The sequence below is a fragment of the Fistularia commersonii genome, chromosome 24, assembly GCF_037954325.1.
Source record: "Fistularia commersonii isolate RoL2024-O1a breed Wild chromosome 24, RoL_Fcom_v1.0, whole genome shotgun sequence".
In the NCBI taxonomy this organism is placed as follows: Eukaryota; Metazoa; Chordata; class Actinopteri; order Syngnathiformes; family Fistulariidae; genus Fistularia; species Fistularia commersonii.
This window is the reverse complement of record NC_141307.1, coordinates 6,404,396-6,420,545: the sequence shown is the minus strand read 5'-3', so window position 1 is coordinate 6,420,545 and position 16,150 is coordinate 6,404,396. Positions and strand designations below refer to the sequence as shown.

Below are 16,150 nucleotides of genomic sequence, written 5' to 3'. Positions count from 1 at the left end.
TTAGCCTGTAATGGCCTTCTAGATATTTATGCAAAAAATGAAGAGCTCCCACTTTCTTATGATAGCTTTATTCTGGAGTATTTTTCTATGCTTATAGCTTCTCTGTCATTAAGGAGCCTCGGGATGAAATGGTGTATATTGGTTGACCTGTAAATATGTAGCTTGTGACGGATTGCCTCCTGGAGGTTGAATTCAGTAGTGGTCGCTGCAGAGAAAATATCTTGGCAAAGCATTTCTGTATAGTGGTTTATTGTGTGTGTGTCCCCCCCCCCCCCCCCCCCCCATGATGTAATATAATGCACAAATCTCATGGGGACTAAAGCAAAGCAGGAGACAAAGCAGGCACTTCCATCCCTGACAGGACCAATCTGCATCTCTCACACATTTTGCTGAGATATCAGGGTTTGGGGGTAAAAAAAAAAAAAAGTCACTCCAGTTTAATCTTGCTTTTCACTGTGTGGCAAGGAAATGTATACATGCAGAGGCGTTTGAGAAAAAAGGGAAAGGGCAAGTCAGTCAGGGCACTTTTTTAACCGCATCTGATTGCTGCAACCATTATGTTTCTAAGATGCTTTTACAGAGTCTTCACAATCTGTTTCTAAGAATTCAACCTGACACATTTGAGAGGAGTTTCTGAAAAACAAACAAAAAAATACAAGTATAATATTTATTGATGTGTGATTGTTTCGCCACTTGTAGCACTGTCAGTCACCTTTTCCTACCAAACATGATCCCGGGCCAATATTGACCATTGGTACCAGATGATCAATACACTGGAGTAGTTAGTGTGAGGTCAGTTTGAGTATTAAATGTGAATTGATCTTTCTCTATTCATCAGAAATCTCTTGGCCAAGTCTGCTTAGGGGGATATCTGGGCCTGTCACTATTTGCACAAAATACTTTCTCCTGCAAAACCATGGGTGAGTGAATTACATTGGCTCTCCAAAATAGGCCTGAAATCCCCATTTTGATGACTATAAAGGTTTATGTACAGTGAACACTTCTTTAAATAAAATTTAAAGGTCTAAAGATGTTAACTGGATTTTTTTCGACTTCAGCACAACAAAATGAGACTTTTAAATCCCGTTGTAACATACACCCCCATTTAAGATATATTTTGGATTCCTGCAAACCAGAGAATCAGTTTTTATTGAAGACACAATGCATTATTGATGACAATCAATGTCCGAACAGTGATTTAAGGACAATACTACCCGCAGTTCCACCGTTACAGGATCGTGAATGTTTTTTGTAAGTCACTTTGGATAAAAGCATCTGCCAAATGACTGTAATGTAATGTTTATTTTACACACTGTATGTCTCAAGTCAACGTGATTAGTGCAATTTGACAGATCTGCTGCTTGTCTGACTTTCCAAGGAACCAACCGTAAACAAAACAGTGCCGTATTAGACACAAAAGTACTGGATTGATTCCCTTTGTCGAGGCCTGAGAATCCCGTTCTGCCGCTAGTGTCAACCAGCGCTGTGATGCCAGAGGTCCTTCGCTGTCTGAGTGGCACCCGGTTATGACCATTTGGCAGAAAAATGAATGATTTCATTTTTAATTTCAGAGCAAAATTTTAAATGCTTATACAGGTCATATACATATATATATATATATATATATATATATATATATATATATAACCAGTTACATGTTAAGTAGATGGATGTGTACCTCATGATTTCGAGACGCATGTACTTTTCATAATTAGGTCAAAGGCAACTTTCAGAATGACATCCTACTGAACTAAATGAATTATCCAGATGACGACTGCTCGTTGTCATTGAAATTACAACGCTGTCAATGAAACTCTCGATGGCAGGGGACGATGGAGCAGCTTCTGTGGTCGTCGATTTGTTTCAGCATCTAACTGATGTTGCCTCCTTTCAGTGTTTTGCATGTGATCTGTCCAGTTTTGGTCATCAGCACCTTGTCTTTCCACTGAGCCACGCACTCGTCTGAGATCTTTAGGTCAACCTGGGTGAGGATGGGGAAATGATCATGGAGTAGAAAGTGTGGGCAGACAAAGGATTTTACTGCAGTGCAGGAAAAATGATGAAAGGTTAATATTCTGATTGCACAAACGATCATGAAGAACTGGTAAATGTACCTGTAGTTTCTCCCACACCTTCTTCTTTGGGTTGAGTCTGTCCTCTGGTTTGCCTGCCTCGTATCCCTCCACAAACACCCGTTCCCCTGGTGATGAGCCCTCTGGAGGGTCAAGCGGCTCCACTCTCCTGGGCTCTCCTTCGCTGGAAATCACCCAGAGGGCAGGGGTGTTAAACAGTAACGCCCGTGTCGTGTGGCGTCCGGCAAAGCGGCAGTGACACTCACACAGAGGCGCACAGCAGCATGGCTTGAGATTCAATCCCGCGCATCTTCTGGGGTTTCAGGTTGCACAGCAACAGCACCATCCTGTCCTGCAAATCCTCCTTGTGAACGTAGGCCACCAGCCCGCTGACGACTGTCCTGGGTTCCGCCTCTCCCACATCGATCTTCTCCAGATACAGCGAGTCAGCGTCGGGATGCTGACATTTGGGCAGCGTAAAGAGCAGTTTGGGTGTTTTTTTTTTTTTGAGGACACGCTCACATCTTGAAATAGTCCTAGAGCTCATACATGCAATGGTTTTAACACATCTGACACTCAACCAGCAGGCGGTGCTATTGAGCCTCAATGCCTTCCTGGCCAAAACCAAACACTCAAAGAGTGAAAGTGACTTGCTGACTTAACTCTGACTTCCTTATGAATGAAGTTTAAAAATAAAATATGACAACAGGCAGATTCACAGATTCTCTCAGGGCAAAGCGAGAGGTAGCCAAACTGCTTCACCCTCAAGACTCAAGAGATTTTCTGGTCATTAAACAAGAAAAACGAGATATCAAGGTTCCTCTCTATTTGACTGCGAAAAGCGTGGGGCTCGACAAAAGAGTGGTCCATTGACCTCCTACCTTCTCCACACTGATGATCTTTCCCACCCGGATGTCCAGTTTGGAGGGTGCAAGCTCATCGTCTTCCCCTCCTCCACCCCCTGCTGTCTTAGCACCCTTTCCTGCTCCTTCTACACGAACACACACACACACACACACACACACACACACACACACACACACACACACACACACACACACACGCACACGCACGTCAAGTAGCCGTGAAGAGCGACGCTGAAATCAATCTGTTGATAAGTATGATTTTTAAAAAAAAGCGAAACACTGACTGGTCTTCGATGGATAGGCGCTGTTGCTGAGTTTGCGGAGCTCGGGTGACTCAAACTTTTTCCTGATGGGCTCCAGCAGCTGGTTGAGTGCCACCTCCACAGACGCCTTCAGGTCTCCTGGGTGAATCAACTAACAGAGCGAGAGGTTTTGCTTCGTCAGAGGAGAAACGACCAGATTGGCCGTTGCTTCAGAGTGAGTCTAAAATCATGAAATAGACTGCCAGGTCTGTGATTTACCTCCTCGGCAAAGTCCTTCTCCACCTCTTCAAACACGGTGTAAACCTTGTCTCCACCCCACTTGGGGTCTCTCTTGATCGAGAACTCTGAAAGGGCGATCCAGAGTGTCACTCATTTTTAGTCTTAGCAGGAGAAAATGATGCAAAGCAGAGGTGGAAAGAAGAAAAAGAAGTGGAAAGGAAGCATATTCTACCTCCACGGAGAGAGAAAATGACATATTTGACGAAAGACAGAACACCGTTGTTCTGGATGTTTCCAGGTTCACAGAACGCCTTTTTCAGCTTCTTCTTCACGTCCTCCTTTGAGTCGAGCAGATCGATCTTGGACTCCTGTCCATCGAAGGCAACAGAAAGATCGTGATGTAAATAAGCGATGGGTTATTCCGATGCACAGTGTCAACTCTTTGAAACAAACATTAAAACCTTACTTCTTCCGAGGAGCTCATCTTGGCCCCGGTCAGGCCCGGCACCATCGGGTTCATCAGATGGGCCCGCTTTGCATACCCCAGAGAGGGCAGGTACTGACAGATGGAATCACAGTGCACTCTCATCACAAATATCACTGCTGAAGTGTCACAAATTCATCAAGCGCCAGGAACGCAGTCCAGAACCGAAGAGGCCCCTCTGATGAGAGGTCAAACGTATTCTGGAGGAACAACCAAGTCCAGCTACCGAGATGTGATTTGACCAGAACTGACCGTGAACCAAGTTCTACTTTATAATTCCACTCCTCACTGCTGACAGGCTGTATGTGGTGAGCAGAAAAGAACACCTTGGGTCTGTGAGAGACGGTACCTTCTCCGCCAGAGTGAATATCTTCCTCTGGTCGACTCCTCCAAACTGGGCATCCACCTTCAGGTGCTCCTCATCCAGAGCCTGAAGACAAACGGTCACATGAGTTATCGCAGTATGGGACGCAGAGAATTGAACAGACTGGACGTTTGGATCACGGTAGGCGGTATCTTCACCTGGAGCCCTGGGTACAGCAGCCCGCTCAGCAGAGGATGCTCCACCTGTTTGACAACCTCGGCTCCAGCTTTCTTGGCGTCATGTTCTGTTACTAAAGAGGACAGGCGGTACACATCCAGAGTGTACTCCCTGGCAAGAAAAACTGAAGATGAAGAATCAATTTCGCACATTCATTAGTTATGTGACGGTGGGAATACTGACCTGCTGAGCTGGTAGTCTGTCCCTTTGACGAACTTGAGTTTCTGCAGAGGTACACCGATACTTTCTAACATGGCCTTGATGACCTGCTCATAGTACTGCACCCTGAGCTCCAGCAGCTCCCAGGGAGCTTTCATGTTGTCTAAGTAGGCGTGCAAGTCTGCGAACAAAATAGTGACCTGTGCAGAAAAAAAAAAGACACAGATGAACACCTACTAAGGAGTTTTTAGAATTCTGCAGATGCAACGACGCTCACACCTCACAGCCAGCCTTGAGGAAGTCTGCTATCTTGGACATGGGGACAAAGTAAGCTACATGAGGTTTGCCAGTGGTCGCCGTTCCCCAGTACACTTTCAGCTCTCTCTCCTGAAGAATCTGCTTCAACTTCTCCTCTCCGAGGACCTCCTGCACAAAAACACAAACACCCACAGGTTGAAAAAAAATCCACGCCCACATAAGGGCTCCAGTCGCTTTCTGAAGGGGTTACCCTTCTTCTACCACGGTGAACGTAGAACTTGAACAGAATCCATTTTCAGTATTTCAGTTTTTCACGTCACAGATGTTGAATCTTCAAATGAACTAGCTGGGGCAGCAAAACAAATGCATTGAGGCTCTAAAATGGTGGTTCTGGAGTTTCTCACCTGAAGATTCCTCGTGATGAGATGGAACTTTTCATCCGGGCTCAGCTGATCTGCCATGATGCTGGGTTTCCTGAGGAGGACAGGTATGTTGATGTTGTGTTACTGCCAGCTATTGAAAGGTCCCGTACACCGTCAGAAATATCATTTTTCTAATGGCGCTATAAAAACCAACAAGACCTGCATGTCAACCTTTAATTCAGCTAAAACCCATCCTCATTCATACCGAAGATACCTAGATTGCTTGGTAACATGTCATAATTCTTTCGTAATAATCTTTCCCCGATTGTGACAGTGCGTCCTTCGTTGTGGCTATGTGCATTATATCAGATCATCATCCGAAACTAGATGGTGTTCAAGTGATTTATATTGGCTTCCGTTGAGAAAATGTACGAATGAATAAATTGGAGAAACCGTTGGCAGTTTACTTAAAAAAGGTTACTATCAGTTAAGATAAGATCCAAGTCAGACCTGGTCATTTTACGGCTCGCGGGCCACATCTGGCCCGTTTTGCTTTTTTATCCAGCCCGTCAAACTATTTCCTTTGAATATTTTAATGAGGATCTTCAACAATATTGAATTTAGGAACTCCTTATTATTTCCTTTTGTTTAACTTTGTAGTAATGGTTATATAAAATATAATGTCGGTACATATATATATATATATATATATATATGATCTCTAATGATTTTAATGTTGAAATGCCACAAAATTTGAATATAATATTTCAATTCATTTTTTCTTTTGTTCAATTCACATGCTACCTAGTTGGCCCGTGCATCAAAATTAAAAAATAAATGTGTCCCGCCAGCCAAAATAATTGCCCACCCTCGAGCTAAGTGATCTGTCATAATGCTAACACCCAAGTCAGCCACTAAACCTAGCCTGCGACAAACCCACGACCCGCTGACAATGAGTGACCACGATTGAAAAGTTAACGACGGGATGTTATCGAGTAGGACCCGCTCGTACCCCAGCAGCATTTTCCTTCCGCTCAAGAAATAGGTACCACAATTAACATACTAACTTTGAGTCCTGACGAAAAAGCGGCGTGACAGAGACAAGCCGGCCGGATGGAACCGTCAGAGCGCTGCTTCCATAGGGGTAGCGGTTGCGTCAGCTTGGCTACTTCCGGTTCCAGGCAAAAGCAACCGATCGCAAAGTAAACGATAGAAAATAAGCATTTTGATTAAAAACAAGAGGGGATCTAGCCACCGTAAAATAATGCCATCCCTCTTTGATTTTTTTTAATAAATATAAATTTATTTCATTTGATTTTGTGCGATGACATTTGTTTTTAGGTGATATTTTGGTCGGAACTATTGTTATGGTTCATGTAGTCTGGGGAATGTTTAGTTGATGCACAGGCCGTCGCGCTGGCTACTTGATGGGGAAGCTGCGAGTTAGGGAGATCTTATGATGCTGCAGAGACCTCGCTGAAGGTTTGGGCGGTAATGTTTATGGGACTTGAAGGTTCTTGCTGAAAGTTGAGCGTTCACTCCTTCTTGGGAAGTAAATGAATACACACAGTTTGTGTTCTGAGGGGAGGTACAAAGCCTGCTAACAGCAATAGTTTCTCACAAGACATAAGGGACACCATGTAGCAGTTTGTGCACATTTCAGTGACGCTGTATTTGTGACAGGTGGTTTCCTTTGGTCTAACATGCACAATCATTGATTCTTAAGTGATACAACTTTGAGTCTTCAGAATTTTGAAAGGGTTAATTTGATTAAGTCAGTGAGCCTTTCACATTGCTTACTGCATTGATATGTAAGATCTTCTGTGCCCTCGGGCAAAAGGAAGGGTTGCAGACAAACATCCAGCAACAAGTAGACCTGGAGCACATCAAGTCTGGCTTTATGGTCAAGGTTTGTGATGGAAACATCAATCCAGACTTGGGCCGTTTAAGACAAGGCTTTAAATTTCCCACAGCTGAGAAAGTAGGTCATAAAGCTGAACTGGAACATCATTGAAGAGAGTCACTCCAACAAGTTTGCCACAAGATAGCAGAGGAGAACTTGTCAAGGCCTTAGTTGAAGCAAGATACAAGCAACTCATACCAGAACCTGCCACCTATTATGGGGATTCACCCAAGTTTAACCGAAGAAAGTCAGCCTGTCAGAAACTAATTGAGAGGGGAAAATGTACCAGCCACAGAAGTATGTTGGTGGAGCTGCTAAGGAAGCCCGAGATGGTAACTTTCTGATCGGATCAGAGGATTCATACCAAGCAGCCTGGAACCTGCAGAATGAAAGATTCAGTGATCGGATTGGATATTTCCTGGAGGGAGTGGTGTGGGGAAGCAAGAATTACTAGTCTACATATTTGTTGCCTGAACATACTTGCATAACAAAAGTAATAAAGTGTCTCCACCTGAGTCATTTTTGTATTACTTAACAAGTATGATATAATTATCATACTTGTTAAGTAATACAAAAATGACTGAAATCACAAATGACCATGTAATGCATCGGGTGTTTGGGAATAATGAAAAGGAAAACCGATGCAGAAACCTTTTAGATGAATGTACGTCCCTGCTGAGTTTATTTCATATGTTCCAGTGACTTAACCATCTTACTTGCTCTGGAGAAAGAACTCAAAACAGGCAAACATTGCAAGATAAAATCAGCCACAGCTCAGGGAACTCGGGGGATCGTGGGTATATTGGGAGAAGGAGGCTGAGCGGGAGACCAGAGGATGGATGGATGAAAAGAGGACATGAAGAGACCAGTGGCCCTGACATCACACGTCATGAAGTCGCTGGAGAGGCTCGTCCTAAGGCACCTTCGTAATGTTGTCGGACCTTCGCTGGACCCCCTGCAGTTCACTTACCAGCCCCAGATGGGTGTGGAAGACGCCATCATCTTCCTGCTGCACAGAGTATACACCCACGTTGAGGAGGCAGGAAGCATTGTGAGAGTCATGTTCTTTGACTTCTCCAGTGCTTTCAACACTATTCGACCTGCCCTGCTGAACAGGATGCTCCTGGACATGCAGGTGGATGCTACACTCGCGACCTGGATCAACAACTACCTCACAGGTCGGCCGCAGTACGTGAGGCTGGGAAACATCACGTCGGACACCATTGTGAGCAGCACGGGGGTGCCACAGGGGGACGGTCCTGTCTCCCTGTTCACGCTCTACACCTCAGACTTCAGGTTCTCCTCGCAGTCCTGCCACCTGCAGAAATTCTCAGATGACTCTGCCATCGTGGGCTGCATCAACGGAGGCCAGGAGGAATACAGGAGCGTGGTGGACAGGTTTGTAGAATGGTGTGGACTGAACCACCTGCAGCTCAGTGTGTCTAAGACAAAGGAGCTGGTGGTGGATTTCAGGAAACAAAGGACCCACCTGAATCCGGTCACCATCAGGGGTACTGATGTGGACACTGTGGACACCTACAAATACCTGGGTGTCCACTTGGACAATAAACTGGACTGGACTTTTAACACCAATGCCATCATCAAGAAGGGTCAGAGCTGTCTGTTCTTCCTCAGGAGGCTCAGATCTTTCAACGTCTGCAGGACCATGCTGCAGATGTTTTACCACTCAGTGGTGTCCAGTGCCATCTTCTATGTTGTTGTGTGCTGGGGCAGCAGGCTCAAGACAGCTGACACCAACAGACTCAACAAGCTCATTAGGAGAGCTGGGTCTGTCCTGGGAGTGGAGCTGGAGTCTGTTGTGCAGGTTTCAGAGAGGAGGATGATGAGGAAGCTCCTCAGCATCATGGACAACATCCATCACCCCCTGCATGCCACGTTGATGTCCTGTCGGAGCTCTTTCAGTCGTAGACTGATACCATCAAAGAGCTCCACTGAACGCCACAGGAGGTCTTTCCTACCTGAGGCTATCAGACTTTTTAATTCCTCTTCCGTCAGCCGCAGGGAATCTTCAATCTTTGTAGTTACTGCTAACAGCTAAGACAATTTATATTTCATTATATTTCTTATTCTTCCTCCTTTACACTATTATCTATTTCTGTTATGTTTTTACTTGAAACTCTGGCACAACAATTTCCTTCGGGATTAATAAAGTTGTTCTCATCTCATCTCATTACTTGCTCTGGAGAAAAAACTCAAAACAGGCAAACATTGCAAGATAAAATCAGCCACAGCTCAGGGAACTCGGGAGATCGTGGGTATATTGGGAGAAGGAGGCTGAGCGGGAGACCTGAGGACGGATGGATGAAAAGAGGACATGAAGTTGGTTGGTGTGAGAAAATAGGAAGCAAAGAACGAGGTCAGACGGAGGCAGATGGTTCAAAAGCAGCGCTTCAGGTAACGACAACACCATTCAGCAGAATGTCGTTGTTGTTCGACTCTTTTTATTCCTTGTGTGAATGACTCGCTCCGCAAAAGTGGCTCGTTGGAGTGAGCAGCGGAGCTCCTTGGGTGACCTAAAAATGGCGGAATAGAGAAGGGGGACAGATAATGTGCAACTTTGAGAGCGTGACATCACTATCCCCTTTGTGACATCACAACCTGTTCCAGGACCAGAGGGATGATTGAACATTAAAGATAATTTGACATTTGACTGAGACCGTCACCGCGGGACGCAGCCATGCAACCGGACCACCGGAGTTGAATAAAGAAAGTGACGCCGTAAAAATGAAGCTCCTGTTGTTTGGCCCGCTATTTTGCTGTCACTGAGACAATTTGGTGAGTTCTGCTGTCTAGCCATTGACATCAGCTGCGCACTGTGGATTTTATGACTTGATATTAGCTGGCACATTCTAACTGATGCAATTTTTCAAGGGTCAAAACAGATGTTTGTTAATCACCAGCCTGTCAATACATTTACACACACGCATATATGAGAAACACTCACTGACTTGTTTATTTCAAGTTCCATTACATACGTTTACGTATTTCATTTTTTCTGCTGTTGGTGTCAGCAGCAGTGTCAGCCGGGCTGATTTATGTCAAAAGTCGCCATCATCAACCCTTTACGAAGCGCTTTCCATGTGTCCTTGCAGTCAGAAGGTCCTGGACCATGATGGATCAGCTTTGCCAATACGAAAAGCTGCCTCTCATCATAAGAAATCTCTTGGTGAGCTAAACACGAGCAAGCAAACAAGGCAGTTTTCAGACAGGATAACCATGTCCGGAGGAACAAAGAAATAGTTTCACTGAGCAGTTGAGCTTTATGGTGTGACCATAAAGGCTTGGTGCCAGTAAGAGATCACACTTGCCATTTTAGTTTTTCATAGTCACCACAAAAAATTAAATAGGGTGACTGAGTTATGATTTCATCCACAGCGAGAGACACATCCCACCAAGCAATCCCCCCCCAGTAACTGTTTTTATTCCAGGCGGTCCTTGAAATGAACAAATTGAGGCAAATCCTTTTGGAAAGGGAGCTGAAGGTGCTCTGGAGAACAGCCATCGCTGTCAAACTAGACGTAACTTACTTTGTCCCCGTGTTCAAGATTGGCGACTTCCTCAAGGCCAGATGTGAGGCGAGTAGGCGCTTCGTTCTGGGCGTTTATAGAAGCTCATCTCGCCAGATGTTGAATTACGTCCTTTTTATTGTCCTCCGCAGGTCACGATTCTATTTGCAGACATGCATGCACACCTAAATATGAACGTTGCCCCGGACCAGCTGAAGATAAGGGTGAAGTACCATGAAGAAATGATCAAGGCCATGTTGGAGAGCATCGGCGCCCCGCAGGAGAAACTCAAGTTCATTAAAGAGACAGAGTGCCAGCTCAGTAGGTCAGCAACGCTCTCGTCTGATTGTTTCTCTAGGGCAGGGGTCGGCAACCTGCGGCTCCGGAGCTGCATCTTTACACTGCGGCTCCGAGTGGCTTGGGAAAATAAATTATAAACATTTGATTGAAGTATATTCCATTTGTGTTAATTCCCGTTTTTTTAGTTTTTAGTTCTAAGTTGGAAGATTATTGTGATCTTGAAATATTAAATAAAATTATATTTATTATTTTTCGCCGCTCAAAATAACGTCACACTCGCGGAAGCCGGTATACCCGGCAGCCGGTAAAGTCCCGATTTGCAGATGCTGTGAGCAGAAGTTCAGGAGCAGAAGTCCCATAAACCACGTAAAATAGACATTTATGAAGACATTTTGCAAATAATTATTTTTTATTGTTTACTGACACAGTGATTCTTTCCTGATTTATTTTTAAAATTCAGGTCAAGGCTCCGCTAAACGCTCTGAAAGCCCAAAGCTCTAAATGAGTTCATTACATAATAAGATTTAATCTTCTCTGTAATCATTTATGAATTTCAGAAGCAACACACGACACACTTATTTATAAAAAGTGTAAAGGTAATAAAAAGCAACATAAGTAGTGGTACCTTTATTCATTTTAGACGTCAAAAAGTAATTGTGGCTCCCAGGGTTTTCTTTTCCGAGGAAACCGGGTCCAAATGGCTCTTTGGGTGTTACGGGTTGCTGACCCCTGCTCTAGGGTTATGTAGTTGATAATAAGCATCCAGTGGGCTGTGGTTCATGTTTTGGTTTGTCAGGGTGCACAGTCTGGACAAGTACAGCCTGTCCAGCATGGTGACGGAACATATCGGCGGCACGGTGGCGGCCGAGGTGGAGGAGCAGGTGGAGAATCCTATGCTGAGTGATCTGATGTACCCCGGCATCCAGGTACGGTTGCTGAACCGTACAGGCTGAAAGACCCGAGCCATGATAGAAAGACATTCTCTGAGAAATATTCCTTAACCCTCATATTATGTTAAGGGTCAATTTGACCCATTTCACCCATTGACTCAATGGGTCAAATTGACCCTTAACATAATATGAGGGTTAATAGTCAAAAAGTATTGAAGAAAATATTCACTTGAAAAGTAAGCCACAGGATGCCCAGACATTCTGATATCAGCAGCATCTTGTTTTCTGACAACAGGATCTGGATGGGGAGCGCCTGATCCCAGACAGCCAATTCGGTGAAGATTACCGGAGAGAGATTTTCAATCTGGCTGAGAAGGTAGCAATTGTCGACATCCATCGGACTTTTCTACTTGTACCGTCGTTCTTTGCTACCTGACAAGTTGGAGGATTTCAGGTACTTGGGGTCAACAGTCCAGAGCAATGGAGAGTGTAGAAAAAGAGGTGAAGAGACGGGTTCAAGCCAGTTGGAATGGGTAGGGAAAAGTGTCAGGGGTACTATGCGATAGAAGACTATCGGCCAGAATGAAAGGAAACGTGGACAAGACAGGGGTGAGACCAGTGATGCTGTATGGACTAGAAACAGTTCCAATGATTAAAAGACATTAGGCAGAGCTGGAGGTCGCAGGGATGAAGACGCTAAGGTTCTCTTTGGGAGTGACCAGGATGGATAGGATCAGGAATGAGTCTTATCAGAGGAACAGCACATGTTAGATGTTTTGGAGAGAAGCTCAGAGTAGCCAGACTGAGATGGTTGGGTCATGCACAGAGGAGGGATGGAGAATATATTGGTAGACGGATGCTGGAATTGGAAGTCTAGAGGAAGACAAAAGAGAAGATTTATGGACGTAGTGAGAGAGGAGGATACAGAGAATAGGGTTAGATGGAGATGTTTGATTCGCTGTGGCGACCCCTGAAGGGATAAGCCGAAAGGAGAAGAAGAACATTCTTTGCTACCTAACGTCCCCGGCAGGTCTCGGGCGGAGCGGAGAAATAAATCACCAGTATTAAAATAGGATAACCGCCTATCTTAGGCTTGTAGTTACAAATACCTGAAAAAACAGGGGTATCTGTGGAGCATCGAAGCCCACCTCCGAGCTCAAAGGCCAAGCTTGAGTAAAAAATATAAAATGTCTTCATGTAGCATCTTTGTGTGTTTAAATATCTGTGTTTTCTTGTTTAATCTGCAGGTCACTGTTCTATTTGCAGACATGCATGCGCATCTCAACATGAAGGTGCCCCTGGAGCAGCTGGAAGAAAGAGTGAGGTACCACGAAGAAATTATCAACTCCCTGTTAGAAACGATGGGCGTTCCTCAAGAGAGACTCATGTTCATGAAAGAGACAGATTACCAGCTCAGGAGGTCGGTAGTTCCTAAAGTAACCGTCTCTCCAGACTGGACAATATGTGAGGAGTGGGCTCTAAATTCAGTTTTTCTCACCAGAGAAAACAGCCTGTCCGGTATGGTGGCAGAACATGACGTGAAGAAAGATGCAGCGGAGGTGGAGGAACAGATGGAGGATCCTCTGCTGAGTGAGCTGACGTACCCCGGAATCCTGGTATTGATGCTGAGCCGGAACCCCCTCCAGAGCTGTGGTGTCGAACAATGCAGCTCTGGAGGGGGTTCTCTAGGTTTTCCACAGTAATGCTAAATGAACTTTTCTAAAAAGGAGAACAATGGACGTCTGAAGAATCGACAGTTTTTTTTTTTCAGTGTCCACCAGGGAATAACAGCAGAATCTCATCTTTGCCGTCAGGCTTTGGACGAGGAACACCTCGAAGTCGACGCCCACTTCGCAGAACTTGATGAAGGAGATATTTTCACCCTGGCAGAGAAGGTATCTGCTCTTATTTGCACATCAGTCTTAGTTCCACGTCACGTGGGGCGATGACCTGGTCACTCTGTGACAGTTTGGAATTGTGATTAACATATCAGCGTTCCCATGCGGGGCCGCTGCCTGTGAAATTGATTCATGATCAGCAGTGATTCCTCTTGGTATCGGTAATGTTGCGTGTGAAGAGGGTTGTGAACTAAGTGGAGCGTTTCATTGTGTCTCAGTACATGTCTTTTCGCTCTATGGGCTACGCCAAGCACATCCATCTCATCAACCCACTGGTATCAGGCCAGACGGGCTTCTCCCCAGAACAAGTAAGACCTTATACTTGATCGGTTAAATCAGATATTCGCTTTGACGTTTTATTTCCTGTTAGTGTCATCGTGCATTCGTGTCTTTTTCAGCTGCAAGACTCGAGGATTGATCTGCTCGACTCAAGGAAAGACGTGGAAAAAAAGCTGAAAAAGGCCTTCTGGGAGCAAGGGGAGAATAACGGAGTTCTCTCCTTGGTCAAGTACGTCTTCTTCTCTTTGCCCGGAGGTAGGAAGCCACTGTTATCCCTTAGTTAACGCAGGACTGGATGGTGAAAACTGAATGTAGAGTGAAAGTCACCTCATTTTTCCAGAGTTCTCTATCAAAAGAGTGTCGAGGTGCGGCGGAGACAAAGTTTACACCGCTTTCGAAGAGGTGGAGAAGGACTTCGCTGACAAGGTAAGCCGGAACCACATCGTCACCGCCCGAACATCTGAAAACAACTCTCTGTCTCTCGCCTGAGAATTTGCAATCCCTCGCTTTGTCAGGTGATCAATTCGGACGAGCTGAGGGCTTCGTTGGAAGCGGCTCTCAACCAGCTGCTGGAGCCCATCAGGAGAAAGTTCAAATCCCCCGAGCTCAGCCAACTCGTTCACCGTGCCTGACATACCGTATAATGCATTGCTTCTCAAATACTGGGGTGCGTGTGACCCCGTGGAACATGCTTATCTGGACTAGAATAAAATGTAATTGCACATCCACAGTGGGTGGCAGCGGCACTCTCATTGTCAAGAGTGTGTGCAGAGTATTAGCTCTATGGTGTCGTTTTTTTTTTTGCACCAAGTGCACGCACACAGCACAGAGCAGGAGATATGAAGTGCAGTGAACAAACCCTCAGGAGACGCCAAGGAAAAATATCAAACGGGGATCGCAAGAAAGGCAGTGAGAAATGGAGATAATGACACGAATGAAAGACACCTAAAATCTAAGACCAGGAATTATGATGAAGGGTTTATAACACTTGGCTTCACTGTGACTTCAGTGGGAGATGAGGAAAGACCAGTGTCTCTAAATATGTTTACCGCAGATAGCATGAAGGTGTCGCTAAAAGACACTACACTCCAACTATGCTGCTAAGACGCATTAGTTTTTTTCAGCGAAAAATGTACAGAATACTGCCAACGTTTGTCCCGCTTTGTGAAAGCTACTTCAGTCAACCAGCGAGCACTGTTAATAAATGTCAATTAAGTTATTCTTTGTTGCAAGTTGATCGTGCTTCTGCACGTCTCAGGACGCACATGGATATTTTTTCTTTCCCCCCAGGTTATTCAGAGGATGTTTTTCCTCATTCTCATGCACCACAACGTGGCAAGTTAGATTTCTAATCCGGCAGTGGGTCGTCCGTGTCTCCACCCTGAGGCGTCTCATCTGTATTGGTGTTTACAGAGGCAAATGGAAAGTGTTGAAATCAGAGCGCCAGCAGGGAAAACTGTTTCTTCGCCAGAAAAGAAAAGCTCCCTGTTGCTTTCTCATCAAGCAATGAATTGAGTTTGGCAGGCTTAATTACCAAGGGACCGGCGGCTGCTATTCTGAAGCTCTGCCTCTCGGGGTGATGGAGTCCAGTCACCTCAGGTTACCATTTGAAACTGGCTCAGAGTCAGGGGTTACTGACAGCTGTTTCCTGCAGAGCAAGGCTTCTGAGGCACCAGGAATAACGAGGATTGGATGAGTGACAATTTGCGAAACATTTTGTTAAAAGTTGAAATACTCGCACATGCTAACTGAGCTTATTGTCTGAACTGGACGCACGCTGGACGGTCACTGAATGGTTTTGTAAGAATTTGCCAGTTATTTAGATTTTCTCTTCTACTTTCGCAAAATGTCTTATGTCAACTTAGGAAGGTCCCTTAATGTGCTATTTATTCAACAGTCCATATCACTGGTGTGGATTTTGAATGGACCTCAAGCAGGGAGGTGTTAAACTAAGACCTGGAGTGTGTGTGTGTGTGTGTGTGAGTAAATATTCTGTCAAGTCCTATTACATCAATTGGCTCAGAATTTGAGTTGATAATCTCATAGTCTCTAGTTTGTCATTTCAAGGCACCCCTTCATATTAAGCAATATGAAATGCATTGTTGTGCAACAAGAGACTGCACCTCTGC

The 16,150-nt window shown here is 45.0% G+C and overlaps 2 protein-coding genes across 3 annotated transcripts; one reads left to right on the top strand and one right to left on the bottom strand.

Moving 5' to 3' along the window:
- Positions 1–1,122: 1,122 nt before the first annotated feature.
- Positions 1,123–6,376, bottom strand: yars1 (tyrosyl-tRNA synthetase 1). Of its 2 annotated transcripts, none has more exons than XM_086171508.1 (14): positions 6,292–6,376; positions 5,267–5,336; positions 4,884–5,030; positions 4,629–4,804; positions 4,427–4,556; positions 4,254–4,334; positions 3,887–3,979; positions 3,653–3,788; positions 3,460–3,545; positions 3,223–3,352; positions 2,954–3,063; positions 2,339–2,532; positions 2,115–2,256; positions 1,123–1,981 (listed from the first exon to the last, which is right to left on the bottom strand). In XM_086171508.1, exons 2-14 carry the CDS (start codon positions 5,321–5,323, stop codon positions 1,871–1,873), a joined length of 1,593 nt encoding a protein of 530 aa, XP_086027634.1. In that variant the 5' UTR covers positions 5,324–5,336; positions 6,292–6,376; the 3' UTR covers positions 1,123–1,870. The 2 variants fall into 2 exon arrangements, with proteins under 2 accessions (XP_086027634.1, XP_086027633.1); XM_086171507.1 differs by lacking the exon at positions 6,292–6,376 and adding an exon at positions 6,237–6,255.
- Positions 6,377–10,588: 4,212 nt separating this feature from the next.
- Positions 10,589–14,653, top strand: LOC147219774 (tyrosine--tRNA ligase, cytoplasmic-like). Its single transcript, XM_086171181.1, has 8 exons — positions 10,589–10,723; positions 10,807–10,979; positions 11,751–11,880; positions 13,659–13,739; positions 13,961–14,050; positions 14,141–14,276; positions 14,362–14,447; positions 14,537–14,653. Exons 1-8 carry the CDS (start codon positions 10,589–10,591, stop codon positions 14,651–14,653), a joined length of 948 nt encoding a protein of 315 aa, XP_086027307.1.
- The last annotated feature ends 1,497 nt before the right edge of the window (positions 14,654–16,150 follow it).

Coding starts and splice junctions, on each gene's coding strand:
- LOC147219774 (XM_086171181.1), top strand. CDS start 10,589: ATGAACAAATTGAGGCAAATCCTTTTGGAAAGGGAGCTGAAGGTGCTC. Junction 13,740..13,960: donor TTTTCACCCTGGCAGAGAAG/GTATCTGCTCTT, acceptor ATTGTGTCTCAG/TACATGTCTTTTCGCTCTAT. Junction 14,051..14,140: donor CGGGCTTCTCCCCAGAACAA/GTAAGACCTTAT, acceptor TGTCTTTTTCAG/CTGCAAGACTCGAGGATTGA.
- yars1 (XM_086171507.1), bottom strand. Junction 3,353..3,459: donor AGAAGGACTTTGCCGAGGAG/GTAAATCACAGA, acceptor TCGCTCTGTTAG/TTGATTCACCCAGGAGACCT. Junction 2,533..2,953: donor AGATCATCAGTGTGGAGAAG/GTAGGAGGTCAA, acceptor CCCAAATGTCAG/CATCCCGACGCTGACTCGCT.